Source organism: Trachinotus anak, unplaced genomic scaffold, assembly GCF_046630095.1.
Source record: "Trachinotus anak isolate AG129_WGS33_773 ecotype Australia unplaced genomic scaffold, CSIRO_AGI_Tana_v1 ptg000028l, whole genome shotgun sequence".
Classification (NCBI taxonomy): Eukaryota; Metazoa; Chordata; class Actinopteri; order Carangiformes; family Carangidae; genus Trachinotus; species Trachinotus anak.
In genome coordinates this window covers 9,173,940-9,199,995 of record NW_027273879.1, presented here as the reverse complement: position 1 = coordinate 9,199,995, position 26,056 = coordinate 9,173,940, and the positions used below count along the sequence as shown (strand labels likewise).

General features: G+C 40.8%; 1 protein-coding gene across 2 annotated transcripts; it reads right to left on the bottom strand.

Moving 5' to 3' along the window:
* On the bottom strand, positions 1–25,985 carry ass1 (argininosuccinate synthase 1). 2 transcript variants are annotated; one of them, XM_071466482.1, is made up of 15 exons: positions 25,711–25,985; positions 24,418–24,552; positions 23,280–23,348; positions 22,150–22,338; positions 20,037–20,093; positions 19,842–19,916; positions 18,905–18,975; positions 18,769–18,799; positions 13,606–13,696; positions 9,998–10,082; positions 9,075–9,139; positions 6,170–6,301; positions 4,271–4,427; positions 518–583; positions 1–426 (listed from the first exon to the last, which is right to left on the bottom strand). In XM_071466482.1, exons 2-15 carry the CDS (start codon positions 24,517–24,519, stop codon positions 378–380), a joined length of 1,239 nt encoding a protein of 412 aa, XP_071322583.1. In that variant the 5' UTR covers positions 24,520–24,552; positions 25,711–25,985; the 3' UTR covers positions 1–377. The 2 variants fall into 2 exon arrangements, with proteins under 2 accessions (XP_071322583.1, XP_071322584.1); XM_071466483.1 differs by lacking the exon at positions 25,711–25,985 and adding an exon at positions 25,320–25,449.
* Positions 25,986–26,056: the final 71 nt, after the last annotated feature.

The following is a 26,056-nucleotide window of genomic DNA, read 5'->3' as shown; positions in this document are numbered from 1 at the left end:
CACAATAAATTCTATTTTATTTCTAAAACAAAGAATTGAGTTCAAGTATTGACCTACTGATATTAAGAACCACACAAATTCAGGGAATGAAATACTAAGATATAGGTTTTCTTAAAATATTCTTTCACAATATAGTTCTTAATCACCAGTACTCATTCAAACATTTTTTATTCTCATGATGTTACAGTTGATAGATTTTCTTCCTCCACTCTTCACAATCTAAAAATGTCAAGTGTCCGCAGCTAAACTCTGGTGTGCTATTGCTAATATAACTAAGAGTAGACAATAAGGCAAAAGGTAGACAATGGAGGCACAAGATCTAAACCTACTACTGCTTAAGACGCAGTGGAGAAAGATGGTTCACAGGACTGCAACAGTCACTGCTTGGTGCTGGAGAAACCCTGCAAACGATGGTGCTCCCTTAACCTGTGGAGAGGAACAAGAAGGAAAATCTTAACTAACAACCTCATGTCTTGCTGCTGTTTGGAATTAATACTATGGTACAAAGGGCGCTAACCTGACAGCGTTAATCCTGATGAATCCAGAGGCATCACATGGATCGTAGTCTCCTTGCACGTCCATGCTGGAGTGAAAAGATCAGTCAAGAAAGGGGTCAACAGAGACCAATCTTCAAGTTTGAGGTTGGAGAAAAACATAGCTCAAGAGCTGGGGGGAAAAGGTGGCAGGATACTCTAGTAACAAAAAAATTGAAATGTTTGGAATAAACAGTAAAGTGACAGACATGGAGCCTGATCAGCTACTGAAATAACCGGATCATTGATAATCTGCTCTGTTGAAATAATGTTCCCATCGATTTCCCTCTGAATGCTCTTCTTTAGCATTGTTTGTCCTGAATAACGAAGAATCGATACTGGGGAATGAAAACACACTCATGTACAAAAGCACACAAAAGACGTACATAACCCACTTTAAAACAATCCCATCATATCAATTGTGAGCTAAGTGTCGAGATGATTTTGTAATCTGGTGTTTCTGCCTTTCACTTTATCCACTTCTTCTAAAAAAGAAGTAAATCTATAACTTGTGCCTGTTCTATGTTGTCGAGGGTGCCTGTTGTAGTCATCTCTTCTTAGTGCGTGCGAGGGTCTCACAAAGAGTGTCCGTGTGCCGTGTAATTACGGCAGTTTCTACCTGCAGTGCTTAATACACTCCCTCACTGAGTCCTCTCCTCCCCGTGACACCCCCAACACCCAATGTACAGCTTGCACTCATTCTTCAAAAGCACTTAGCAAAAGAGGAAATTGCCAACAAATGATAGGATAAACACTATAAAAAGAAAGACCGACAACTAAATCATCAACTCTCAATACAAGGCTCCCTGCCCGGCACCTGAAGATGATTATGAGTGAGTGGCTTCAAAGAATACAGCACTCTGTCTCTCTCTCTCTGTGTGTGTGTGTGTGTGTGTGTGTGTGTGTGTGTGTGTGTGTGTAAGCATGTGATATTTTGTGTATTCCTTGAAGAAACCCTGCAGTCTAATTGAGAGTGGAGGCAGCAGACAGCGAGAAGGGTGACATTTCTGTCTCAGATGGGTGCGGTGACGGGCTGTATTACCACTGTGTTAATGACGCCGTTTACTGTTGCATGTGGAGAGACAACAGGATGCCAGTGGGGGTTTCATGCCTAGTCTGGTCTGTCTGTGTATGTGTGTGATTGTGGCAGGTTTTCATGTAGTGGCGAATAAGCGCATGTATGTGTGTGTGTGTGTGTGTGTGTGTGTGTGAGAGAGAGAGACCGCGGCTTCCAGGTGTATCACTGTCAGGTACATGTAAATGTCTACGGCACTGCAGACATTATGATAATCCACGATAACCCTAATATTAAATAATAATATATAACAGTGTGCTATCCTGCTTAAACCACGAGAACTTACCATCCATTAAAATGTTCCGTTATGTTTTTTTCTTACTTATTTTGTGGCAAAACTGTAGCAGTAGAGTCTGACTGATATGTCAGTGAAACCCGATTACCTGACAGTTTTGGCAGCAATGAGCGGAAATTGCAGCAATAAATCTTTGACAAAGCTGCATTTTTAAGTGCATTTGCCATCATTTAAACATTTTTTAATCTATTCCCTCATTTTATAGTGGACAGTAAAGAACTCTCAGGAAATGAAGAGAGAGAAATGACATGGGGAGAAACTTAAACCCCCACTGATCTCCCGGTTCAATTCAATTCTAATTTGATTTCTGATGATTCAGTTACATCAGATTAATACCAATGTGTCATAAAGCACTTCTCTGAATTTATGCTGTGAATGTAAACTTCAACAAGTGACGAACACAGTTATTTCCTTGAATATGAAAGTGTCTAAAATGCAAATTATAGCTAAAGCGTAAACACATAACATGGTTATCAAAATGTGGACCTGGGATTTGTTTTCTTTAGCAAATGCAACATGACTAAAACATGAAACATCTATATCTTTTAAGGCCTAAATGTGCAGAACAGTTAAGAATGAACATTAAACATCTGCGCCGCTTACAAGGGCATGATTATTGTGCATATTTTAAAAATAAATAAATACGTGCTATCCAATACAGCTACATATAAGTACAGATATCAGCTGTTATAAGCTGTAAACTGAAAGTCTGCTCACTAATTCATCTGCACTGTTTGTGTTAAGAAGACATCAGCCTAACATTTGCAGACAGCTGTTAGATAGTGTTAGCTGCCAGGGACAGACTGAATAATGGTGAAAATGCACACATCAGTAATGGGTTTTGAAAAATCAATATTGGATTATAAAAAAAATCACAATTAATTGGAAAATCAGTCTTTTCGAGCCCCTATAATATTTCCTTGAATAAGTTAAATATGTCTTAAGGTTTATCTCTGGTTCTACCTATTGTTCTTATTTATTTTAAAAAATCCTGTTGACAACTCCATTTTATATTTAGTCACTGTCATTTTTCATGTAAAACTTAACTGTTTAAATGTTAAAAATATCCTGTACCACACATCTTCATCACAGCTCTTTCATAAAAAACAAACAAACAAAGAACAAAACTCAGGGATCCAGGCCAAAATGTGTCTATTTCTATGAAAACAAATTTCAGATAATATAATGTTACTGAATATATATATTTTTTTAAATACTGACATTGGCATGGGCCTCAAAAATTCCACATTACTCAGGTCAAACTTGAATAAAAGTTACTTTAGCCCATAACAATTGAATCTTCTCCATTAGCATGATGCAGAGTTTGGTGTCACTGTGTGTCAATGCATTTGAGACTGATGGTCTTAGTTTGGACCGTTGGTAATGAGCTCTTTTATGAAGAACCACTGCGCCCATCTGTCCGTGGCCCTGAGGACTTTGTGATGTTGCAGCACTACATGTCTGTCACACTCATGAGTCGTCGAGCCAAGAAATGTGTCTCAGAAAGGTGAAATGTTGAAATGAGAACATGAGCCTTGATCAGTGAGAGTCTCGAAGCAAATGACTGTTTTAAAGATTGATGAGTCCTGATTTATCTCGAGTGACTCAGCAGTTCGTTATTACATGTTTTATTGAATAGAGGATACTGTAAAAAAAAAAGAAAAAAAAAAGTAAGTAATATGCTAATACAACACAGGTTAAAAGGGCTGGATGAAAGTGCAGTCTGAGTACAGTATCACCTCTATTTATCTCTGTCTCTCCCGAACCAGACTAAAAAACTGAATGGCTGACAGTGTGAGCCATGTTTCCTTGTCTCTGTCTTTCTGACCTGCTTAAATAGTATGACACCCTGGTTACAAGCCCAGTGAAATCCCCTCTCTCCTCTGGCTGAAAATGCCATTAGCTCCCCGACTCTAGGGTACAACTGGAGTGTGTGTGACTGAAGTGGAGATAGAGGGGCATATGGAGGGGTTTTACTTTGGTCAGTGCTGAGCCTGCCCAGAGGGCATGAGGGGTCAGCCTCCTGAACAAACCCACTGTTACCACGGCTAAGAGGGCATTGGGGTGTAGTAGGAGGGGTTAGGGTCGGGGGCTGCCCTCCAGGAACTGAGCTTGACACTTCTCTGATGTCTTTGTGAGGCAGGGTCGGTTTAATATGTTGATGTGGAGGTCATAAGAGAACTTGGGCAAGCTGACCTAACAACAGGCCGACTGGTGAACATGTGGAATAGTTGCACTGTGCCCAGAGCAGCCAAACACAGCTGTCAAGTAAGAACAAGCATGCACTTTGATTCACTTACACATGGCTACTTCTGTTTTACTAGCACCCACACACACACACACACACACACACACACTTTATCTTACCTGACCAACTCTTCATTGTAAAGGGACTTGGCTGACTCTCGTCCCAGGATGTAAACCTGACCCTTGAAGACGGACAGCTGTACTTTGCCCTCCACATTCTCCTGGGACTTGGCTATGCAATAACGCACAAAATCACACTCCGGACTGTACCAGAAACCTGAGGCGAGCAAAGAAACAGGAACATCTTTTATGTCACAAAAAGCAAAGCTGTTAGGATTTGTCTAAACACACGGTTTTAGATTCTACTGTTTTTAATTTTAGTTCATTTAAACACAAAGTCAGAACCCTTATGGATGCTAAATAACCACTGAAATAGTGCTAGTTTTGTTGATATTTGTATTTATATATATTTACATTTATTATTATAAATGTTATTAACTGGATAATGGCAAAACACAACGTATGGGACTGAGCAAGTGAAGAAAGAGGCACCTCCTTTAGCAGCAGGGCCTACAGGGGTCTGTGTGATGACCACCATTCCCTCTCATGAGATATGACTCTTTCTGTGCTTTGTTCTCATTTCTGTTCCAGGTGAAGTTCCTCAACCCCTTTCTTTTCTCCCATTTTGCAGACCTGGCCCGTCAGTCTCTGAGACAGATGGGCAAAGGAAATGTCTGTATGTTCAGAGGTCAGGCACGCCCCACTCAGCAGGGGTCCTCCTCTCATCAGCGGCTGACCTCCACCTCATCGTCTGGCCATGTTCAAAGACACAATCCTTCCCTGCTTTTATTGCCTCTGATTTGGCAGTCACACACAGGCCCCGTTTTAGTTTAGAGTCAATTCAATCTTGTCTTAGTACTCATGTTAGGACCATGTGTCACTGTAAGATTTAGGCTTCCACTAATTATTATTATTATCATTGATTAATCAATTCATCATCTGGTCTATTTAGTTTACAAAGTAATGAAAAATACCTTTCACGTGATAAGTGATGTTTTCAAATTGCTTATTTTAAATAATCACAAATTAAAAAAAGTATAATTCTGTATTAAACCTGGATAAACAAGAAAATTATGTACATTTGATTAGTGGAGCAAATGTTTGGTGCCTATACATACATATATACATACATCATTAATCATTTCTTATAATTTACTCTGATGAACTCTCTTTCAATCAACTAAGCAGTTAATTAACTGATGCAACTGATACAGGAGCGGCTGTTGTTTACTTTCCACTTGTCAAATGCTTCCTGCATCACTACTGCACCACCTCCAACTGCTGCAGCTTCTGTAATGAAAGGCTGTTTGGATAAATGGTGCAGTATTAATGCAAAGCAGATGCAGGACAGGTGGATTGTTAACATAAGCCACACCACCAGCCGTCTGTTATGAATCTGCAGAATTATTAATGATTTAAATCTACAATGGGTTTAATCTCTGCCCTGCTTCTGAAGGTAACACCTTTGTGTGTGTGAGTGTCTGTGTGTGTGTGCGTGCATGTGTTTGCTTCCTGTCTCTGGAGGATATAACTGAAGTGGCCTAGTAGTCGGTCTCTAATGGCACTGATCCTATTATGTGGATGAAGGTGCAGGGGACTGGACACCGAGCAGAAGGGAGGATTAAGACACCTGAGCCAAGAAAAGCTCATGCACACACATGCAAACATACTTAACACACAGGTACATACGTACGCACATTCACCTAAATCTTATATAAGGTGCACAGTGACGTTTCAGACACAAACAAGTGACCGCCCATGCAACACTCAGCATCTGTCAGCATGTGAAAACTTCCAATGTGTAATGGCAATAAATGCATTTCTGACCTGTCCTGAAAATAATATGTGATACCTGGCTGAACAATGTCATGACTAAAGCATTCAGCCTAGAAGTAAAATGGAGTGAAAGACAATATATATAACAGAATAACTAAAAGATTGTGTATTTCAGGGACTTACCATTGTAGACGAGTTCAGAGAACTTGATACCCAGTCCCTGTTTGATCCGCCGTACCTCTTTGTCCATGGTAAACGTCTCGATGTCTAAATGGGCCTGTAACAGGATGGTGCCCCCTGGGGTTTCATAAATCCCTGACAAACACGCACAAAAAAAACAAAAACAAAAAACAACAAAACAAATTAATATTTGCAGGAAACACAACAATAGCTTTTCGAGCACGAGTTAACAGATCAGTAAAGAGATGCATGGACTTTTACCAGCTTGTATAATGCTTCTATCTCAAATATTCAACACACTATCTCTCATCTTTATATAGTCTACAACATTTTTGAGGTCCAAATGATGTAAAGCTGCATCTAAAGAACAAAATAATAATAAAAAAAATTAAATTAAATACTTAGATTGATACATATCTTCATTTTACCACAACCAGTGGCCAAGTCATCATCATCATCATCCTCATCAATGGCCATGCATAGGAGCATAAACAACATCCCTGTTTATCTGAACTAACTATAAGCGAATAGCTCTATTAGCCATCAGCTGTCTGACAGACAGGCCTTCACAGTGCTCACAAAACATGGATGAGCCTGTCCCGGGTAAATGACAGGGTAGGAGGCCCCTGCCAGCCTGGAGCCTGGACCAGGGTTCTGCCTACCCTGCAATTTACCCCCTCTGGACATGGAGGGAGGGGTGAGGGGAGACAAGATGAGGTAGATGACGGGAGAAATGAAGCTGTCACTCAAATGTCAGATAAAACAAAAGGAGGGCAGGGGAAATGATACAAGGCAGATCTGACAACAGAAATAGGAGCTTTATCAACATCCATTTTTGCGAGAGCTGAAATTTTGAAAAACTGAGAGTGCCGGCTCCCCATCCAACACATGGTTCTTCACATCAACTGTCAATGTGAATGATGGTCACACGTTTTTGATTCAAGCTAGGCTGCCAAGCTGCCAAACGGACACTCAACTACGGCCAACAACAGGCTGCCAAATTGTACAATTTGTATGGCGTTCTCCTGACTCCAAAACCCTTTTCTGAGATTTAACAGATGAGCACTATTTAATCTCTTCCAATCTAGTGAGCAGTGAAGCTCAAATCTGTATGACCCTAAATACTCCAGCACCGGTCCTGATCTGAAAATGGAGAAGCACTTACTATCTGCTGGTGGCCAAAAACAGAGCTTAGCAATGCTGCTAATTGTCTAAAGCCTCAAAAGACTGCCACCTGAGCCAGTATGGCTTGTGGCTCTTTGGTGATCCAGGAAAACAGAGGGCACGTAGGGACATTTCCGCTGGCTCTATCAGATAAATAAGTTAAAACTGCCCTCCAACACAACTTGGCTTAAGTGCTCCAAAAGAGAGCTAGCTTAACAGAGAGGAGCAAACAATGAAACGCTATCTGGGTAAGCTCCAACAGTGGCAGTTTAGTTAAGCTTAAAGAGACAACACCCCCTGTGGTTTTTGAGGTTTTAATCTTTGATATGAGTACTGCAGGTATGCTAACCATGCTGCAGGCCTGCAGGGGTTCAAGTCAGGAATTAATTCATCCTGAGCTGATCTCCTCTCACCCATTGGGCAAACTGTCAATCCAGCATAAACAGGCAACACAAGTACAAAAAAAGCAGGTAAATATCTTTAGATGGACGGAAGTTGATAGAAAATAATTTTTACTTGAATAAACAAGTAAGTATATTAAAAATGTTTGTATTATTTTTTGTGCCACAGTCCTGTAGTTTGACAGCACCAGGGAATGGACGTGAGGCCGCCTGCCCACCATCAAAAAGATGCAGCCATTTCCGACTGCTTTTGATAGGTGCACCTCAGCAAACCCCATCCCCCGTGCACAGGTCAGAGGTCTGACAGCACTGTGACAGGTGGGAAATGTTAGTCTGACACACAGGCCGTTGAATGTTTTGTAGCACAGTGACAACATTCTTGACAAACCATTTTAATCTCCCCACCTCCCTGACCCCACACAAATAAATATGACCCAACACAAATAAGTATGACATGTCCCCATTCAATCCCTCCCATCATCTATTGTGCTAACACAACTGCCATTCCAGAGGAGACCAACATGTACACTCGATGGTAGTTATTCAACCACTTGGACATCTTGTGTTCCACCTCTTCCTATTGCTTCACTGGAGGAAAAAGCTTTGATCTTTTGTTCAGCCGAGGGGAGAGAAAAGTGGGCTTCCCATTTTCCAATTTCTACCTGCCAAGTTGCGCCACAGCCACAGTCTGTTGGCCAGTCAATTTGCCAATCATAGCACATCGTGTCGTGGGGGAGTGTGGAGTGTGTGTGTGTGTGCATCGTACAAGGCCAGGAAAGCTCACTGGCCTTGTAGATTTTCTGTACTAACACATGTAGACATCTAACAAAGGAGCTTTTCAAGCTGCCTGTTGATATCAAAGATAAAGAGAAAAACATCCCTGTGCAACTCCATTGGCACACATGTGATCGACTGCTATTTGTGTTTATCCAGTGAAGCGTGTGCGTCGTTATCTATCACAGTGTGTGTTTTCTGTATGTGTGTGCACGCATAAGTGAATGGGAGTAACTTCGGTGTCTTTGATTCCAGGTGAACCAGTGGAAAACATTTCCTTTGAGGAGAGTGTGTTTGCCATCCAGCCCACCTTTATGAAAGCGGAATATTGTGACACTTAAAGCACTCAAGTAAAATAACTGCAAATTGCATGAAAGCCCTGGACAGTGAAAGGAAAGCTTTTGAATAGATGTAAAATTAAAATATTGCAAATCTGTCCATCTCACTGCATTTACTGTCTTTATCACTGTTTGTGTGAATAAAGCATCCTGTCAGACTAACTTGGCACAAATAGAAAATATGTCATAACCAAGACAGATACTAATCAAATCTAATTTTTAATTCCTTACCTCTGGACTTCATCCCAATGAAACGGTTCTCTACAATGTCAATCCGGCCCACACCATGTTTTCCTCTGAGAGAAAGACACGGAGAGTCAGACAACGACAACAAAAATAATTTCACCATGAATTAGTTTTGTCCACATATGAACACTAAATAAAGTCTTAATTGACCTGCTTAACATTATAATCTATAAACATTTATTAAACACAATTATTATATATAAAAAGAAAAAAATACAACACCGCCAGAGAGAATTCACATCCCTGTTACAATATCTTTTCTAATTTCTGCAGGACTGTCAGCATGATGGTAAATCCAGCATTAGAGTATTATAGCATTATAGTCGCTGTGGCCTCTTCTACAAACACCCTGTTTCCTTCTTTATGTCATCTCCTCAAATATAATATGTTGAATGGCAAAGCTGACAAACCATTGTTTCCCCTGATGATGGAAATTAATACCAATTCGTTTTGAACTATAAATGTTACAAACAAGTCAATGGTGCATGAAATGAAGCAGCATTAACTTAACATAAACTGAGTTTAATGATAGTGACTAAAGTTAACAACTATTTCCCAAAAAAAAAGAATCCTCACAGGCAACAGAGGAAACTGATTTTTTTCTTTGGCATCAGTCAACCCACCTTTATTGCTCTTCATTTATTTGGACAGTTGGAAAGTAGAAAGTGAGACAGAGTGGAGGAGACACAGGAAGGAAAATTCTGGTGGGATTTTATCCCAGGCCAGCTGCGACAGACACACATCCCTTAGAGGTGGTGAACTTAACCACTATTTCGCCTGTGGGGACATTTACACACTACTGTGATAGAGAGGCTTCCTTTGCATTTAACATTAAATAAATGATACATGGAAAGTATACATTTTTTATGCTTTACAGAAATCAGTATATACCACAGAAAAATTCTTACCCAATCTCATTAAGGTATGAGAAGATATCAAGTGGTGAGTCCTTGGATTTGCCCTCCTTCACGTTGGTCACCTTGACAGGCACTCCTAAAGGAAAAAATGTTGATTTCTTTACTTAATCTTTGATTTATATGATTTATAATGTACTTCATCTGGGACTGTCAAATAGTGTTACAGTGAAATTAAAGCAACATCACAATCTACAATGCATTTTTATGTCTGAGATTCAAAAACAAAGACAGCAATCATCATAACATTTTGAATGTCTGTTCATGAGAAAGATGTATTTTGATTTTGAAGTAAATCACTTCCAGAGCAGAGCTCAAGTAAATTTATCCAGTGGTTTATTTGTTTTGTGGCAAACAATGAAAACTGACTGTTAAATGTTACCCTATGCTACACAGTCACTCAAATGTAATACAAGAAAATTAGCATTTCCTGTATGGCTGTATAGTGTCATGAATTAGAGTGAATATCATATTTTTGATATGTGATATATTTCACTTGATTGGCATCTGATGTAGGGAAAAATACCTTCAAGAAGAAATTTGTTGTTGCCACACAAAATAACATTTTCTGATATGCCTGGGTAAGCTCCTGTGTAAATTGTAATGGTATCATTCCCCACTAGTACCATGGGAATTGTAATACTACACAATTCAAGTAGTGCAACTGTCTGACATTACCTGCCACACTAGTATTTCCTCTTTGAGAAGGGTAAAAACAAGTTTTTCACTGAGATTAGAGAAGCAATCAACACAGAGCGCACAAAGAACACTGAATAAAAAATGTTACCTTAATAGACCCTAGTTAATCAACAGGGGGACAGTTTTTGAAAAAACCTAAAAAAGTTCATTTCATCTGACTTAACTGTCAAAAAACCCAAAACAAAACAAACAAAAAAAACAGTAAAGAGTTGATAAAATCTGTTGACAAGTGCTCATTATCTCAGTCACTGAAACCAATAGTCGTCAGCTAAAAGTGAAAACCATTACAAAAGGAGGTGGTGAGAAGGGCTAATAAATTCAAAGGCTCTGCTCATTTGAAAGCTGTGAAATCGTGGGCAGGCCTTTACCTAATTCAATTACACACGCAGCTTTGTTACCCATACTCTCTTTAGCCCTGAAATTTTTTTCTGCCACTGAGTGTTTGTGTGTTCATGCGCATGTGCAGGAGGCAAAACCACTTGTGGATTCATCATCCATCTTCCTGTTACCGTGTTTCTAACACACACACACACAGTTTTTCTTTAAAAGACACCCACGTTCACGCCACACACTTCCTGTCCAAAGCCACTTAAACCAAGTGCACATCAATCACTGTCATGGACCTGCTTATTCATGGCCTTCAATGAGCAACAAGGGCCAAAGGTGGAGGCGAGGAAACAAACAGAGACATGGGTGAAAAGGAGTGTGCGTGTCCGTGTGTGTGTGTTGATAAGGGAATATAACCATTTCTGGATTACACAAGGAGGAGAGGAAATGAGCAAAAGAAAAAAAAGAAAAAAAAACATGCTGATATTCGCTCTCCATCCATCCAGCATTCAGTCCCACACATACTTCAGCATGCTTGCAGTTGTCTGTCAAATAGCTCTGAAGAGAAGAGCAGCACTTCTGGTCGCCTTTCAGCCAGCGTTTACAAAGCCCTCAGAGGAATGACACGTGAAGGACTTGACAAATTTTTTTAGACAAGGGCTTTGTTGATGGCCCATTCTCATATCGCGGGAATCATGGTGGCTCCCATGGAAGAAGAAAAAGTAGCTCCCGGTGCAGGAGAGGGCAGTATGGATGGTGCATTATCAAAACCGTGCCCCCTCCCAGATACCTAATAATTAGATTAAAAGTTCAAATAAATTACGTGAGTGTCTGAACGTGGGAGTGAAGGGGCTGGCCTTTCGTCCCTGTGCTCTCTCTTTCCCTTGCTCTCTCCATCATGCGAGTTCTATCATTCACTGAGGGGTGTTTTTCTCCCCGTGATCCTTTTCTTCAGTTTTTCGCAGCCTAACAGTGCAGACAATGGGAGCGCAGACACAGTTGTAGGAAAAATTACTGCTTTACATTTTTCCTCTCTGTCTCTTTTTCCTCTCCACTTCTTTGGCATGAAAGGAGGGAGGGATGATTTTTTTTTTTCTTAAAAAGGGAGAGGAATGGGGAATGGAGTGTTTGACGGGGGAAAAGGTTCCTGTCGTTAAATATTCTTTTTTAATCAGTGAGAAAACTTTGGTGAGAAAGGCAGGGATGAAAAGGTGGGAGGGGGAATGAAATGAAACATTCTTGTGCTGATCTTGTGCTCAGAGGGAGGAGTAGGCTCAGGCCTTTGTGTGGACAACTAAAACAGCTTTTGTCATAGGGTGCTCAATAAAGGCACAGAGAATATGTGTGAAAACGGAGCAAAGGCCTGCAAAGAACCCGCGAAACCAGACCAGGCTTTACTACTGCATCACTGTTTTACAAAAGCATATCTCATCTGTAGCTGAACTGACAGCAACCTACTTGTTTTAGTGTTAAACATTTTCTTTGAGAAACTGGTAAAGTGACCTGGACACCACTTCAATGCAGATACATGTGAGCTACTAAAAGGCATCTGAGTTTGCACATTTAAAACACTTTCCGCAGCTTGAGATTTAATGATGTAAAATACCTCCACCAAATCTTCTAGCAACTGTCTGAACTTTCCTTAAATTGCTATTATGGCTCATAAAGCTGTCAAGCTCAAGTGATCAGAGGAGCTAGTGTCTCTCAGGCCATTGATGTTTGTGATCTTCAGCCACCACTAGTGACCAGGGATGAAGGGACATTTGTGCCATTTGCCCCAGGCTTGCATGTTTCTTGCCATTTTCACTTTGCACAAACACGTGACACTTTCTACTATTCATCCTGGCCCTTGTGGCAATATATCTAATGAGTGTTTCTCTGGCCCCTCCGGGCTTGGTGTATTAGCTGGACTTAATGCTTCCGGCCTGTGTGTGTGCCCCCGGGCCAAACACAGCAGCTTTGGACCAAGTAATGCTATGAGGGGTTAAGGATAAGTCTGGGTGGTCAGGAATGGTGATAAAGTGTAGCCGGGTCAACATTAGAGCTGTAGCCCTGTGGCTATAACCATCAATGTTAAGTAACATGAAGAGGTGTGAACTAGAGTGGACACTGACTGTCACTGATACAGATTACAGAAGTTCAGAACTGACATCAGTCAACAAAAATCTGTCTCCAGTATTAGTGCATGGCACATAATAGAATTTACATATCAAACTGGTTTTGATGGACGACAGATTTCACGACATACGACAGAACAGATGAAGGATAAACCAGATGTTTTCATTTTCATTTCAATTTCAATATAGGTGAAAATTGATGGTGATTTTTAACTTTAATTTTCATTTTTATTATACTTTTGTAATTATATTTTTGACTGAATTTTCATTAAATCAAATGAATAATTATAATTCATTTCTGTAATGAATCTAAATGAATAACATCAGTTCTGAGCATGCATGACAAATATTTCACTTTTTTTTTTTTCTTCATCTACAACAGCTTAAAGAAGTTGTGAGAAAAACACATGCAGGCTGACAGAGGACTCAACAGGTGACATGAGTTGCAAGGACACAAACCGTTTCTGAACTCTATCTCCAGTACATCAGGGGTGTTGGGAGAATCGTCTGGGTTCTTGGTCATCAGGTACAGGTCATTCGGAGCATGGCTCTGAAAGAAAAACACACAAAATCACTTTCTCTATTTCACACACTTTATTCCACTTGATGAATAACTGGGACCTTTTGAGACCTCATCAAAGAGCAGTGCCACAAATGTGGAGACTATTGTGTGAGGTGATAACAGACAACTCGAGGTGTGGCGGTGAGAAGAAAAGAGAGGATGATGCGTGAAAAAAGAGAAACCTGAAAATGCCATCAGGAGTTGAGTGAAGACAAAAAAAAAAAAAAATCAATGTTCCATTTTTCTCCTCTATTTGGTTTCATTTTCCCTGCAAGGCCCTTCACCACAGGGGAAGGCGGGGAAAAGTGGGATGCAGCGAGAAGGAGAGTGGGAAAGGGCAAAAGCAAGAAATGACTCACATCCCCAAGAAAAGTGAACACTTGACAAGTCGAAACACACCTGATACTATGACAGAACCTATTTGAGAAACATTAAATCCTCAATAATATTCTGACTGTCTGTAAAAATCTCTGATCTGCCAATTCTATCAAGCATCTGCAGTTCTTCACCTCCTCTGATCCTCTAGCTATACAGCTTTGATTTTCTGACTGACGTTTCTGTTCTAGTTTTTTTTTATGAAGAATTTTGCTTAACAGGCATCACACAACAGAGCCTCAAAGTCCACACCTGAAATCAACTAAAGTTGTCCTGGGTGACAGACGTTTGTCGTTTTTCCAGTTGGCGGGAGCAGGGAGTGATTTCAGTAAGTTGTGGTTGGGACCTAAAGAGCGTGGCCGTCCGACGTGTCCGCCCAGCGATGTGCCCCTCCAACAATTACATAGCATTAGGACAAGACGATGGCCAATGTCTCCTGAGCTGAGGCAAATTGCAGGGGGACTATGCAAAATAACTACTGGGTGCATTTAAATGGAAAGCTTTACCAGACACTAAATCATCATACAATAACTAATCGGCATCCGCTCGCCGCCTGTCAAAGAGGAGAAAACGAGCAGCGCAATCACTTTCCTTCCTTTTAACTAAACACCGAAATTGACTGAGAAGGCGCCCGGCTCCCTCTCCTTTATTTTCTGCCTCAGAGCCCTGAAAGATGCCAAATGAGAGTGAACAGGAGAGGGGTAAAATGACTACCCTAAAAAGCCTTTTGATGCATACTCTTTGAGGGGGGAAAGATGGACTGAATTTTAAATACTGGAGGATGAGAAAGACTATGTTTCCTGTGGCGTTATATGCTGGTTGTGAACAAATGGTTGTCTTTTTCAACCTTCAAATAAAACACATTATAGTACATTAGCTGTAACAGTATTTGTAGGCGGTGGGTGTCTGACTTAAAGGAAAACTTTACACAGTGTTTATATAGAATACCATTATGCTTTTTACAGTTTTTAGCTATGCGTTAATCAAACTAGTAGTAATCAAGATTTAGTATATTTTGCTAAAACACATTAAAGTACACCTTTTTTTCTAACTTTGCAGAAATAAATAAGCCTCACATTTGAACAATTTCCACCTAATCAATTAAAAACACATTTTCAAAATGTATACAAATTCATGCCTCCGACTGAGTAATGCTCAAAAGATGAGAACCCAAACTTACAGCCTGTTGGATACAAAGAAAAAAGGAAAAGTAATGGAATAGGCCTGTTTCCAGTGAGCAAGAGATCAATGCATTTCAATTCAAACCCCCTGCAGGTGGACCTGTCCCAAAGCCATGGCCCTGAAAGAGAGGAAAAGGTAGAGATAGAGAAGGCGAGGGGGGCAGTGGGTATTGGTGGGAAATGGGGCGTGAAGCGCACCATCATGTAGCACAGAGCAGCTCCTTTGGCAGTCTTTGCTTCTTCCATATTGTTGTGCTAAACACGGCCCATACAGCAAAGAAGAAGGCTGACGCATGAACTTAAAGCAAGTAAATTTCTATCTTTCCACATATTAGTTGCCTCATTGGTTTTCAATCGAAGCCAACCGGGCCAAAAGAGGCAGAGGTGGCAGGAGGGAGAGGAGGAGGAAGGGAAGGGAGAGTTGTGAGGGAGGTAGAAGAGAAAAGGATGGTAAAAACATCTTTGGCGCAATGGGTTGGAAATGACGCTTAAATCACCACGTTTCAAGTCTGTCCTTCTCTTTAAAATGCAAACATGGCAAATTGAGACAAGAATAAAACAATATCCACGTGATGTGCTGGAGAGATATTTATATTCTTAACACCCAGGATGTTTTGGTTAATGTTAAACCCTCAGCTAAATTGAATGAGGACAAGAGGCATTTTCTACATGGAGGCAAAGCCAGAGTGATGCCAAGATGTACACAGGGAGCACCCGCTAAGTACTACAGGTCAGAACAATCAGACCTGAGGGCAGCGAAGGCACATGACAAACACTGACCTCTTTGCTTCAAAGCACACATTCTCATGCATACAAACACCTACAACACCACTTCCTTCCCCTACAGGCAGTCTGTCCATCCATCTTCCCAGCCAGCCATGCGACCAGCAGAAAACAAGTTTTCATTTCCTCTAGATGAGCAGAGGCTTGGCATTACGTGGTCAACACGAGCAGTGGCCCATCAGCTCCTTGATCAAAGAACGTAGTGGGCCTGGGGAAGCTAACTGACGGAGGCTATAATTAAGACTGAGGTGATGTTTTAATGACACAGGACGAGTGTCAGGCTGCCTCAGGGTGGGTCCTGACTGCTCATGTGTGGAGGGACGAAGAGAGAGGAGACAGTGAGGGAACTGGAGGGTGTAGGGACATCTAACAATATTGCTAACCCAATTTGATGAATATTACATTAACACATTTACAAAACATTTTCTGGAAATTTAATTGAGCAACATTTGTAAATAAAATAATTAGATGGAAATGACAAAAATCTGAAAATCTAATTAAAATCCTATAAATACAACATTGCCATAAAAACAAGCAGAGATGAATCTCTAATATCTCTGAATGATTGTTAGAGAAAAATCTTTGTCAATTGGCAGTATATATATCCTCATATCGCCAAAATGTAATATGGGATTTGATTTGATTTGGCAGAGCAGACATGATAACAGATTGTTGAAGTTGCCCTGGGTGCATGTCTTCACATAGGTTAATGCCACCAACTGGGGATGAGTAAATAAAAAAAGTCACCAGGCCATTGTGCTACAGGCAACATGGTTTGGGGTTATCAGGAAGGATACAGTGTTAATCATAGAGTAACCTGAACTCTGCTGACTCTTATCTATAGGAGAACATATGAGCGACCATTTGGACATTTCCTAATTTGACTGTGTTGAGCAGAGAGGGGCCATTGTACCACAGGTGGGTGAGTTGGGGAGTTTGAATAGTCGAGGTCCGCCCTGAGCCTTTAGGGCTGTAACTGGAGGAGAGAAAGAGGCTGATACAGAGATACTTAGATACTTAGAACAAGATGACCTCTTTCAGATGACCTTCTAGGTGGATCAGACTCTGACATGCTGGTTTGAGGATTTGGGTGAGAAATTCACTTTGTGTGGTTTTAATGGCTATTTTTAATTTTCAGATTTGAGTTACATTTAAATTTGTGTTTAATCTAAAAATGATACTTGGATATTATGGTGTTGTTGAGATGTTTACCCTGACCCATATTAATACTAAAAGTCCATTGCCAGAGGGGCCAGAGGTTGTGGCAACTGAAAATTACTCAATTATTGTATGTCATTCAAAGTTCAAAATATCATTTTGTGCCTGGGGTAATGTATTTAAATCCTTTAACCACTCTGGACTCTTGCAACCATAAATATTTCATTGTATTTAATGCCATTAATTGATTCAATATTAGAGTAAATGGTCCAATACAAAACCCCTGAATGGCATCACTTACACAATACAGTCATCATACATTGCTATGCTATTGAGCTGGTTCGTCTCATTCTTTTCAAAACATTTCTCCAGAGGCCGGCCACTAAAGCGGCAGTGGAGGGGTGGGAAAGGGACAGAGAAAGAGAGTGAGAGAGATAGAGGTCTGAGAGTTACAGTGGCCCTGCCCCTGCATCTCCACTCCAGCAGCGCGGGACCCCTCGCCTCCCTGTGATACCCCGTCCATTGGGGACTCATCTGTCTGGCGCGCTGTCTTTGTACTTTACTGTTACTGGTGACATTTTGGTGTCACGGTGTCACGGTGAAATGGCTCCCCTCCCACGTCGCAGCCCGCGGCGGCGCAACCATTGGAACAATAAGGTCCCGAGGAGTTGGGGCTGGAACCCAGGAGGCCCCAGCTGGGCGCAACGCCCTAACCCTTCCCCCTCCCCGGCTCCCATGAAATTGGGAATTAGTCGAAGCGTTGCTGACGACAAGTCAGTGTCTGTGTGTCCCAGGCTATTCCCAGGGCCCGGCAAAGACCCGGGGTAAGGAGAGACAGAGACACAGATACAGCGACCAAGGGATGGGAGATTTCAGGGTCAAGGGGGGCAACCTGTATGTACTGCTTTGACCTCTGACCTCAGCAGAGATTAAACTGTGTCTTACCCATGGCACTGTGGGAGAGTGAGTCATCTCTGGTGGGGCTGGCATGGGTCAGCAGAAGGGACAGTAGGCTTACTGCCATGTTATTTTTACAGTCACTCCAAGTGGATGATGCATTTTATCTGTGTATGTAATTGTTGTCTGTCTGCTGTTGTGGAAATGACAGCAAACATTGTGTGTGTGGGAGAGGAGAACAAAGGAGATTATTTACTTGACTCAATAGTAAACTGCACCAATTTTAAAATCTATTTCTGCGTAGGTTGACAATTTTGTCTCTGATTGTTTAGTCATCTCGACATCGACCATTCAGATGTTTGTGTTGAACCTAAAGACATTTTATCTAAAACTCTTAAGGTGTAAATTTTCTTTTCACCCGTAGAAATGTTACACACGTCTCTGGTTCAGTTTTTAAAGGTTCTTGAATAATGGTGCCACTGATTAAGATAAATCAACTACTTTGATTAAAGTCAGTGTTATCAATGAACATACAACTGAGCAGAAGAAGTGATATATTATTCAAGACAGGTGACTTTCTTTGTATTCAATCAGTGCTCATTCATGAGAGTGTTCATCTTTTATCTTCAAAGAATTTATGAATATGCCATTACAAGCTCATCTTACCTTGGGATCCTCAAGGATGCCAGACTCGTAGCTGTTTGGAATTATAGTTTAGAGAATTACCATCATTTTGAATTCTTATGGACAAAAACAGGATATTGAAACTGTAAAGAAGGTGAATCAAACCAGTCCTACCCACCTTATATGCATGAGGTTGGCATCCATGCTCCAGGGTGCCCGAGGAGTGACAGGCACAGGGATGCCATGTTTCTACAGTGTGAAAGAGAAAGCAGGTTGAATACTGTTTACCTGTAACTTCGGTGCACCTGAAGGTTTCATGAGCGGTTTTAAATCAGAGCTAAACTTGTCTGTCGACAAAGTCCTGAATACAGGGGAACCAAGCAAACTACTTCAAGCAGCTTGTTTTACGACACGCTGTGTGACCAAAATACATCTGCTTCTCCACACTGCTTTCCTCTGGAAGACTTTGCATTGAAAAGAGATACTGCAATCAAAAAGAAATACATTTTTGGTTTTTTGTTCAAAGAAAAGGTCAGCAATTCAGTGTTTCAGGACTGCATGATTTCACATGTTCTCCACAAGACAGCTGGAGAGAGGTGTTGACTAAAACATCATGACCACCCTCTAGTGGGCAAAAATAGTCTAGACCTTCGGAACAGCCAGAGAACGTGTGTGGTCTAAGTAAAATAAATCAGTGGATGGTAGATTAAAAGTAAATGGAACAATGTGTGTGATATTCAATTACAGGTAGATTAGAGCTGTAATAACAGGCTATATTGTATTCTTAACTATAGGTAACTAAATTCAATATATATGGTGAAGAGATTTTTTTTTTGGTTTGAAAACTGTTGGCATTTGTTAACACATACAGTTAACGTTTTATTGATCCATGGGCAGAAATCAGATGCAGCACAAGAGACAGATAAAGATTCAAAAACTTTTAAACTGAGCAAGGAAATAAAAACCAGAAATCAAAATCAAATTAATCCAAATCAAATGATGAATCAGTAATTCCACATGTTTGACAAGACTAATCAAAAATAAAAGTGATCTTGACACCAACAAACTAAATCTTATGTGAATGTCACGGTTCATTACTCTACTGATGGAGTTACCTGTGCGTATTCCATCAGGTCTGTTCTCCCCCGGAAGCGGTTGTAGAACTCAGGGATCCTCCACGGAGCGATGATCTGGACCGCACAAACAGAGAGTGAGTGAGTAAGTATGTTGTCCTTGCTGCAGCAGCATCAGCAGATACTGCGTCAAACAACACAGGTAGTTACCTCACTACAGTGAAACAGCAAACTCACCTTAACCTCAGGGTAGAGGGCGTAGCATGTGAGCTCAAAACGTATCTGGTCATTGCCCTGAAAAACACAGTGGAGGTCACATAGTTGAGGTCTATGCACATAGCGTGAGCTATGTCAGTGTTAATGGTTTCAAATCAACAGTGACTTTAAGTGTGCACAGTGGAGGCTGAGTGGAGAGTTTCCTACGTCTGAATGATATGTGAGAGATGCCAGGATCACATCCTCCTTGTGCGTCTTTAATACATTTAAAAATTCCTTGTACAGTGCTCTGTCTGTTTCTTCATTATCAGTGTCAAACAAAACACTGTCATGAAATCAAATGTTTGAAAGGTTCAGACACAGCTGAAGTTGTTTTCAAACTGTTACTGGAGGGCTGCATTTTAACTTTATGATGTGGTGTTTGTCTCCTCCTACAGGCAAAATATGGACACTGCACTTCAACTGACAGCCACACAGCCCTGGTTCCACAAACTTTAAGTGGAAAAGACACAACACAACAAATTGTTAAGGTATTGACTGATGAACTGTATATTAAAGAGACTAAACATTAAAACAGTGGAAACCGCTTATAGTGATAACAGTCACAGTGTTCAGCCACTTATGTGGAATCAAAAAGCTTGGGACATAATCAGTCCAATACAAGTGCAGTCTAAATAATTTGCTTATAAAGTAGTCCTCTTACAGAATTCATTTTGTTTCTTTTTATACATGACAACATATTAAAAAAAAGTTGCAGCTTGCGTACCACTGTAAACTGTTATATATATATCGATATAAGGATCAAATAAAGTATTTTACTAACAAAGTGAGGACATTTTGGGAAAGTGAGGACATTTTGGCCGGTCCTCACTTTTCGAGACACCTTCAAATCCCATTTTGAGATGTGTTTGTTCTTGCTGTGTGCACTTGCGCGCCATGTGGCTCAGAGAGTTATTTCACCCTCCCGTTCCTGCTCTGCTTGCGATTTGGGACTTTTACAGTGCATAATTATGGTCCCCACTCTCTCACAGCAGCAGGTGTGTAACATGAGTGGAGTGTATGTTTTCACCCTGACCATTCAGAGCTTCATAGGCTGTGCTTGGAACAGGAGAGGGCCACAGCGGCGTTTAGTTCATTTTATTCTGTAAATCAGTAAAATCGTGAAACTGTTTTATTACTCGATCTTCATGCAACAAATACAAATGTCAATTAGGTGTTAATCTGCATGAAAAATCAAGAAAAAGAAAAAAGTTTGGTTTTAATAATTATCCGCTTTTAGTGATCAATTTGAGACATGATCACTATAAGTGATTTCCACTGTATATGATTTCTTCTGAATTCAATCACACTGGATTCTACTATTTCCAGTTCAAATGGTAATATGATTTTACTCTGTAGTTTATTTGTCTTCCATGTTAAATGTCTCACCCCAATAAAGACAAATGTAAAAATAGACAGTGTAGTGCTGTTTAGCAGCTCATTGGACTGTAAACGTGACAAATTGTGATAGTAACACATAAAACCAGCGCACATAACCAAGTGCATCTGGCAGACCAAAAAAAAGGGAACACAGCCAACAAGTCAAGAGGGAAGACAGATAATGGCATCATGGAATCCAGGCTAATTTTTCACTCTCTCCTGGCACATGCTAATCAGACAGACATCTGGCAGGCCTCCACAGCGCAAAAATATGTTTGCATTTTCCTTTGAACTGCAGTGACTCATTTCATTTAGCTGACGATTTGTGCCATTCGAAGAAAAAAAGTGCAGCCAACAGAGGTGATGACGTCTGCTTCAGATTCACAGGGAGCCTCTATTATTGTTTTTCAATGAACAGATGATGAGACAGAGGTTTGAATGAGGGGGGAGGGAAATGTCTCTGGGGAGAGTAGATTTCTGTCTTACTGTTGCAGTTTGGTTTAAAAAAGGTTAATGTTCAACTACATGGCCTAAATCCTAATGTTGAGACTGTGGACTGTGGTCTTGTTAACTAGCCAAATATATGAAGGCCATGATTTGAAGGTTCAGGCTCTTCTTTCCGTCTTGGCCACTGGGATTTGGTCATATTAGCACATTTGTGGTCACCCTCCTTCCTCAGAGTGTAGACTTTGTCTTGTCCTGTGTCCTGGTTTACCTTTCCTGTGGCACCATGGGACACAAACTGGGCACTCTCCTTGCGTGCGATTTCAACCTGACGGCGGGCGATGCAGGGGCGTGCTACTGAAGTGCCCAGCAGGTACCGGTCCTCATACACGGCATTGGCCTGAACTGCGGGCCAGATGAAGTCCTCCACAAACTCTGCACGCAGGTCCTCAATGAAAACCTACACCGTAACAGAAGTCAGGACACAGAGCAGAGCCTTGTGTTAGGTCTCTGATTCACTGCATCTGTGGGCCATTTTCATGTCAGAAATATTTCATGAATTATTTACGATATCTTTCCCTTCTGGGAAAAGAAATAACTGATGATTGTCTGACACAAAAGAGCTTTGTTTCATAAGTATGTGACATAAATGGAGGAAAGCTTTCACACCCTAACTATTGAATTACCCTGATTACAGGTATGCTATGACATTACACTTAGAGACGAGACATGTTCTTGTTCAAAGTTTCATTACCATTGCATGACAAGGCCAGAGAGAACATTTCAAAAACCCTTTTTCATGGGTGTGTCAAACACTGATGAGCTATGCTGCTGAGAAATCAAACTACAATCAAACAAATATGAAACTAGAATTACTGCCTCGCAGTTGTATGCCTAAGTACAAGTGAAGTGTGCCAAATTTGAAGAAGTTCCATCAAGGCGTTACTGAAGTAGCGTGTTCAGATGAATGGAACGGATGGACAGACAGACAACCCAAAAAACAATATGCCTACGACTCGGAGGCATGAAAAGGATAAAGTGAATTTAGTACCTTACTGTAAAAAGATTCATATTTACCTCTTTAATGTCAGTGTAAATATAAAAATACATGTGGGCAGCATGGGACATACATGTATAGGGATAGGGTTTTCTGTCATCTTTCCAATGACTGCTGTCCAATAAAGGCTTATAATGCTCCAAAATGTTTTGTATGAAAAAATGTATTTATACCAGCATTTAGCTCTACTAACAGGCACAAAAACTGAAGGCATTTTTAGAATTTGAATAATTCCTGATAATATCCTTAAGCCATATTCTAGCTGCTTAGGATTGCTATTATTCTAATACCACTCATATTCATCCATAGCAATATATTTAATCATATTTCATTCTTTCTCTCACCTTCTTCGCACCAAGACTTTCTGCCTTTTTCCGGGCAGCTTCAAAATCTTCATTTTGCCCAATGTTGGCCTAGAGAGAGACACATTTATTTACACATCAAAGTGATGCAATAGTACACATTTTCATTAACATCTGCCAAGCAAACTACAGTATGAAAAATCAAGAGCTGTGTGTTAATTTGGTTTATAGCTCCTGTGGAATAGAATATAACCCCTACACATATAAGCACATAGACACATGCCTGTGAAGCATTAATTCTGACAATGCTCCATCTTGTAATTCAGGTTACGTCTGTTGAGAAGATATAACAACCTCCTCACAGCTGAAACCAACCATCAACACCACTTAAAGAGCTGTCTGAGCTCCTGAGCTAAACACAAAATGTGTCCACAAAAAAAAAAAAACATATGATGCTGATCTAGTAAACACATCTGACAAAACCTCCAGCTCACACACTTCAGTATGCCTTTAATAGTACTTTATCTGTGGTTAATTTTAATGTTGATCACACATTCACAGTAACTTGTAGAGGAGTCATACTCAATTCTTCAATTCTCTCTCCATATATATATATATATATATATATATATATATTTATAACAGCTGCTCTGTGTTAATGTCTTTTCTATTAAATATGAATTACACTTGCAAACAGGACGCATTATTTAATCTATTTACATCAAAACCTGCTCAAGTTTAAACAAGCCCAGACTTGCATAACAGTAAATTACATCATGGATCATTGCACACTATTCCTGTTCTTCTGCAGATCCACAGCCAAAAAGACATGCCACTGCAGCCATCTATAGACAGTCACACATCACCCGCGGCACAAAACCACTGAATGAAAAGTTAGACAACAAAAAAAAAAAACTGCCTGCTGTGCAGTTGTGAGCTGCCCCAGGGCAAAAAGTAAATCCGGCTAGATTTGCACTGGCATTATGAAGCCAAATCCTGTGGTTGGGAGTTAACTGGGAGTGTAGCACTGAGGGAGAGCCGACTCTCACATGCCTGTACAACAAATTGCATCAGCTGTCTTAAAACAGTGAATTGTAAAACCTCAGCGATACATGACAGACAAAGGCAGCTGTTGCAGAAAAAGACACCTGTTGCAAACAGGACAGGCCTTGAACATTACCAAGTAGGTGATGACATCGTAGCCTTCTTCCTTCAGCCAAACCAGGATACAGGACGTGTCCAGTCCACCGCTGTAGGCCAGAACCACTGTACCTTTAGACATGATGAGGGCTGTTCAGTCCGACAGGTGGAGAAACTGTGGAGTAGCAGCAGCGAGGAGACAGCAGGGAGTCAAGTAAATTGGTTACTAAAACCTAGCTGGGAGGCTACAGTCAATGTATAACCCAAGCGTACCCAAGTTAAAACAACCTCCTGTGATATAAAATCTACAGTTACATAATTTGTTGGTTTAAAAATAACAGCTTCATTTATCCTAAAAACAGAACAGCTTGGGGACAGGGCCCAAGGCAGAAGATAATTAAAATTAATTGATAATTTCAATAATCTCTTTAATGTTTAAGTAATTTATCACAAATAAGCATTTGCTGCTTATACTGACCACTGATTGGACAAAATATGTGATTTGTTGATGCCACATGTGATGTGAACACGTTATTTACTAACATTTTACAGACTAGATGATTGGATGACTGGATGACACTCTAGTCAGTGGAGCAAATATTCATCAAAGTGGCTCCCCTATCCTGGGGCTGAGATATGGTGCTCTCTCAGGGGGATGTACCGGTGGTATATATATATATATATATATATATATATATATATATATATATATATATATATTTTATATATAGTGCTTTACAGTGAGGTAACACACTGTGCCATGCAGCAGAATGGACAGCTGGTGTTGCATCAGCTTAAAAATGAAGTTGCTCCTTCTGTCTTCCTTTTAAAATGATAGTGGTAGTCAATTTTAATAACTTCTTCCAACTTAACAAATTCAGTTATATCGCTCGCCACTATCATTCAGCTGTCGAGCCATGCTAAACTTACACTTAAACTTACACACAAATGTGCCGTTCCTGTCCAGCTCGACAGCATTGTAACACCTTGTAATTCAGGTATCAGTCCAGGTTAGTCACCAGCGTGGATTGAGGCAGATGATGACATTCCCTCACATAGTTTCCTCACATCCTGACTCCCAGAGCCGAGGCAGTGTGGAGCATGGAGCTTGGAGAAGTTATGGTGAAAAATTTACCACAAAACCAGTAATAGTCCCAGACCATCACTACCTCAGACCAGTTTGTGACTCGTATCTATAAGCTTGTCTAATGCATTGACGCATAGTTGCATAACTCAGCTGAACACATGCACTGCCACCACAACGAAACACATAGGAAACGTTGAATTTCTCAACTGTACCGAACCACTCACGACGAAAATGGGTTGTACTCACCAACGAGTGGTTTTCTTTCTAACCTGGGAGATGAATGCACGTTTCGCGGAGACGACACCGGTGCGGTCTGCAGCTCGGTCGGTGAGGAGCGGAGCGGTGGGTTGTTTCGCTCACATGCGGCATAACTCGCCGCTGCAGCGGTCTGATTGGTCCAGCGCAGGTTGCGTCACCCACAACGCTCAAATCAGCTCATCCAAATACCGTCATGTAAATGCGCATGCCCCCCCCCCCCCCCCAACCTTATGTAAGTGCACAGTGGCGGAGCAGAAAAGTCTGGGTACTACACCCTCAGTGGGCCCCCTTTTATTGCATCCATTGTCCATTGGTGGAGGGTTCTTTGTCTGGC

What these genes read in the sequence shown, in the direction of transcription:
- ass1 (XM_071466482.1), bottom strand. Translation starts at nt 24,519, where the DNA reads ATGTCTAAAGGTACAGTGGTTCTGGCCTACAGCGGTGGACTGGACACG. An exon ending in ACCTGATGGAATACGCACAG is followed by an intron (nt 18,976 to 19,841) that starts GTAACTCCATCA and finishes TTCACACTGTAG; the next exon opens with AAACATGGCATCCCTGTGCC. An exon ending in GCATCCTTGAGGATCCCAAG is followed by an intron (nt 13,697 to 18,768) that starts GTAAGATGAGCT and finishes TTTTTCTTTCAG; the next exon opens with AGCCATGCTCCGAATGACCT.